Consider the following 4,677-nt stretch of genomic DNA (forward strand, 5'->3'; position numbering starts at 1 on the left):
CTCTTTCTTGGTGCGTGGTCGAGGGCAATTGCGGATAACTTCAACTTTATCCACCTGCGGACGCACCTCACCACCTCCCAGCAGGTACCCCAGGTAACGAGTTTCCTTCCGGGCCCACTCACACTTGCTCACGTTTAAGGTCAGGCCTGCATTTTGTAGTTTCCTCAGGACCAGACGCAGGTGATCTAGGTGTTGCTCCCAGGTGTGACTGTAGATCACCACGTCATCCAAATAGGCTGCACTACAGTGGTTACATCCCTGCAGCACCCTGTCCATCAGCCGTTGGAACGTGGCTGGTGCTCCATGCAGACCAAAAGGCATAACTGTAAACTGAAACAGTCCAGCAGGTGTTTTGAATGCCGTGTATGGTCGACAGGTGTTGCTGAGAGGTACTTGCCAGTAACCCTTGCATAGGTCAAGAGTGGTGATGAAATTAGCAGCCCCGATCCTCTCCAGCAGGTCGTCAATCCTCGGCATTGGATATGCGTCGAACTCCGAAACGGCGTTCAGTTTCCTGAAGTCGATGCATATCCGCAGTGAGTCGTCTTTTTTGGGAACGATCACCACCGGACTGCTCCACTCTGAGTTGGACGGCTCGATGACACCTAGCTCCAGCATCTTCCTCACCTCATCGTTCAGCCTTCCCACCAACTTCTGTGGTACCCGATAAGGCCGTTGCCGGATTGGTCGTCCATCTTTGAGCCGTATGGAATGGCTAATGAGTGTAGTTCTTCCTGGCTGTGCAGAAAAAAGAGATGGCGTTTCACGAAATAAGTCCATTATCTGTGTAGTCTGTTCCGGAGGTAAATGTGACAGAGACGGAGGGGTTGAGTGAGTCAGTGCTCCCAGATCAGAGTCCAAGTCTTCCTCAGTCTTCACAGCTCTGACTAGCAAAGACTTCTCTGTTGGATGGTTAGCACCTTCCTTCCACTCTTTAAGTAGATTCACGTGGTATGTCTGCTTTTCTTTCTTTTTGTCAGGATGGTGCACCTCATAGGTGACAGGTCCCATCCTGCGGAGAATGGTGTATGGCCCTTGCCACTTTGCCAGTAGTTTGCTGGTACAAGAGGGAAGAAGTAGCAGAACCTTCTGACCTGGTAGGAGTTCACGGTGACGGGCCTGCTGGTCGTACCACGTCTTCCGACTCCTTTGGGCCTCTCGTTGGTTGACTTCTGCCTCTTCCCTGTACTTTGCCAACCGTTCTCTCATCTCCAGGACAAACTGGATCACACCCCTTTCTGAGGTCTTTGTGGATTTGGCCTCCCAGCTCTTCTTGAGGAGATCCAGTGGGCCTTGGACATCCCAGCCATAGAGGAGTTCGAATGGTGAGAAGCCTGTTGAAGCTTGTGGGACTTCCCTATAAGCAAACAACAGGAATGGTAGCCAACGATCCCAGTCTTTCCCTGTGTCACCCACGAACTTCTGCAGCATCCTCTTCAGGGTCTGGTTGAAACGTTCCACCAAGCCATTGGTCTGTGGGTGGTACGGTGTCGCCTTGATGGCAGTGATGCCAAGCTGCTGTTGGAACAGTTTCATCAACCGAGAGGTGAAGTTGGTTCCTTGGTCTGTCAGAATTTCATCCGGTATTCCTACTCTGGAGAAAAACTGAATTAACGCTCTCATGACTGCAGGAGCTGTAATGGTGCGCAGGGGAAAAGCTTCTGGGAACCGTGTAGCATAATCACAGACCACCAGGATGTATTCGTGACCGCTACTGCTCTTAGGTAAAGGTCCAACAATGTCCATGGCTATTCTCCTGAATGGAGTGGAAATTATAGGAAGTGGGTGTAGTAATGCTCTGTCAGACTTGTGTGTTATTGCAGTTTTCTGGCAGGTAGGACATGTTGCACAGTACGTCTGAATGTCAGTGTACATTGATGGCCAGAAAAAACGTGAACTAACCCGCAGATAGGTTTTGTGACGACCCAGGTGACCCGCCCATGGGAGTGTGTGCGCTAAGTGCATGACGAGTGGCCTGCAGGTGGTTGGAAGAACTAACCGTAGGTGTTCACCTTCAGCTGCATACAGAACATCATCAGCAACAATAAACCGCACATTCCCCAAACATTTGTCACTCTCTGTTGTCACCTTGGCAAACAATGGTTTTAAAGTTTGGTCTTCTTTCTGCAAAGCCGAAATGTCAGCTGGTATGTCAAATGTTTCTGCTGTTGTTGTGATCTCAGGATCCAGCAACTTAAGTTTTTTCTCAAACCGTCTTTGACGACGGGATTTTCTGGGCATTTCTTTGCCTCCATCAAAGAAATCGTCATCCAAACGTGGAAGACCTTGCATTCCCGCTTTAGCCTGAGCTCTAGTTAGCACAGGTGCTGAGACAGTAACAGCTAGCTCATCATTAGCTTTAGCTGTTTCAGTAGCCTCATTTAATAAGTCCCCCAACATAGGTAAATCACACCCCAAAATTAAATCAACAGGTAGGTTCTCTACCACCCCGACAGTCAAAAGATAGGATTGTTCATTTATGGTCACTGTTACATCCGCTTTTGGGTACAAATGTTGGTCGCCATGAACACACACAACACTTGTTTGCCTGCTATAATCAAGTCCACCAAAAGGGATTAAACTCTGTTTGACCAGAGAAAAAAAAACTGCCCGTGTCCAACATAGCAGTAACCTGCTGTCCGTTCACAGTCACCTGTTTAAGTGGCTGGAAAGTGTCTTTGTCCATGTGCACAGGCCCTGCTCCTGTGACAGTCTCTGGCCTGGGTGCGTAGCAAGCACCTGTGAATTTAGTCTTGCGGATTGGACATACGGAGGCTTTGTGACCAATCTGCTGGCAATAGAAACACACAAGGTCCTTACCCGCCGCTCGCTGGTTAGGTGCTGGGTTGGTACCTTGCGTTGCCTGATGGAAGTCTCTCCGTGCAGGTCTCAGTGGAGCGGTTTGAATGGGAAGACGCTGATCCCCACCCGACGGCCGTGCAGACGCTCCTCGTCGAGCGTTGAGATACTGCAGCGCAAGCCGGGCAGCGGTGAGGCCATCCTCCGGGTCGTGCTCCTTCACCCACGTCCTCACGTCAGCTGGAAGCACACGCAGCAGCTGCTCCAGGATGACGATCTCCCCGATCTGCTCCTTGCTGTGTTGCTCTGGCCGGATCCAGCGACGGTAGAGGCCCTTCAGGCGGTGGTATGTCTCAGTCGGATTCTCCCCAGATGGCACCACAGTAGACCGGAACTGCTGACGGTAAGTCTCTGGCGAGATGTCAAATTTCACCAGGAGTGCGTCTTTCAGGTCCTTGTAGATGTGGGCTTGCTGCTCGTCCATTGCTGTGTAGGCCTCCAACGCCTTTCCGGACAGCAGTGGCACCAGGCGACATGCCCACTCAGTCTCTGGCCATCTCCACGTCCTGGCAATCCGTTCAAAACGTAGCAGGTAATTTTCAATGTCCTCACCTGTCTGATATGGAGGGACCTTTGGCTCCATGTAAGGTCTCCAATCAGGTGGCTGTAAACTGACTCTGCTCTGTGGTTGATCTGACCAGCTGGAGTCCTCCTGTGCCACTGGATGCCGTCGACGGGACGTTGCAGCTGGTGTTAGCAGATCCAACCTTGGGCTACTCACTGCGGCTGAGCTTGGTCCAGCGGCTTTGGGACTGATGTTACGCCGCCGACCAGAATGGTGCTCTGCCCTGGAAAAAGAGGCTTCCAAACCTTGGAGGGCAGCGATGAATCTGTCCTCCCGCTGCTGCTGTCCACGGAGGAAGTCTCTCATCATAGCCGCCAAGTCACCTTCTGGGCCTTTGGTCAGGCCTGGAGAACCACCCGAGGCACCAGGATCTACCACCTCCTCCTCAGAGGATGAATTGGACAACAGAGGGACTGCATCCGATGTTGGTTCCATCTCCTCCTTCTGGGAACGCAGACCTCTGTGTCTCACCTTTTTGCGGCCAGCCATCTGCTTATCCCACTTCTGACACCAACTGTCGTGGGTCCCACCAGGGAATTATTGGGCAGAGGCGCCAAGGTGAAAGTATTCTTGACTTTAATGCAAGAACAGAGCACACCAATTGCTCCACAAAGGTTAACCAACATAGACTTCTCCAATCCAACACTCCAAATTCTCCTCCCAGACTCTCCAACTTCTCCACTCAGACTCCCACACTGACAGCTGTATCTGGTTCTCTTTTAAGTGGTAAGCCCCTCCTCCTGGGCGTTGCTCTCCATCAGTCCAAAGAGAAAATAGGGACAAGTGTTTACATTGTTCAATAACATAAACATACAGGAATAAACAGTTTCATTCAACTAAACATTCTGTGTCGTGTACAGAAAAATAACAATAATCATCAATAAAGATAAATACAAACAGTGACCGATGCGTCACATGACCCAGGGTGTCCATGACCACTTCCGGGTTACCGGGTTACTTCCGGGTAAACAAACCAACGTTAATGTTGGCGTCGTGTGTGCTTCGTGTTAATGTATGCATGGGGATGGTGAGTCGGCAACCTAGTGTGCACCCAGGGCTACCTGCAGAGGGATAAGGACGGAATGAAAAGGGTAAGCTGATGTAAATGACGTGTTACCGGCTCCGAGCGTGCGCGTCTATGCGCACGTGTGTATGTGTGCGAGCGTGTGTGCATGCGTGTGCGCCTGCAGCGGCAGCTGACGGTTCTACACCGTCACATATGGGTACCGAACCAAAACTCTGTTTCATTCTGC

General features: G+C 51.0%; 1 protein-coding gene across 1 annotated transcript; it reads left to right on the top strand.

Annotated features, from left to right (window-relative positions):
- Nucleotides 1-1,508: 1,508 nt before the first annotated feature.
- On the top strand, nt 1,509-4,343 carry LOC111948943 (uncharacterized). Its single transcript, XM_078933490.1, has 5 exons — nt 1,509-1,546; nt 1,632-1,724; nt 2,695-3,202; nt 3,294-3,391; nt 3,501-4,343. Exons 3-5 carry the CDS (start codon nt 2,867-2,869, stop codon nt 3,613-3,615), a joined length of 549 nt encoding a protein of 182 aa, XP_078789616.1. The 5' UTR covers nt 1,509-1,546; nt 1,632-1,724; nt 2,695-2,866; the 3' UTR covers nt 3,616-4,343.
- The last annotated feature ends 334 nt before the right edge of the window (nt 4,344-4,677 follow it).

The sequence above is a fragment of the Oryzias latipes genome, chromosome 16 (genome assembly GCF_053564925.1).
Source record: "Oryzias latipes strain Hd-rR chromosome 16, Olatipes_Hd-rR_3.1".
Taxonomy (NCBI): domain Eukaryota; kingdom Metazoa; phylum Chordata; class Actinopteri; order Beloniformes; family Adrianichthyidae; genus Oryzias; species Oryzias latipes.

What these genes read in the sequence shown, in the direction of transcription:
- LOC111948943 (XM_078933490.1), top strand. Translation starts at nt 2,867, where the DNA reads ATGGAAGTCTCTCCGTGCAGGTCTCAGTGGAGCGGTTTGAATGGGAAG. An exon ending in GTAGACCGGAACTGCTGACG is followed by an intron (nt 3,203 to 3,293) that starts GTAAGTCTCTGG and finishes ATTGCTGTGTAG; the next exon opens with GCCTCCAACGCCTTTCCGGA. An exon ending in ATCCGTTCAAAACGTAGCAG is followed by an intron (nt 3,392 to 3,500) that starts GTAATTTTCAAT and finishes TGATCTGACCAG; the next exon opens with CTGGAGTCCTCCTGTGCCAC.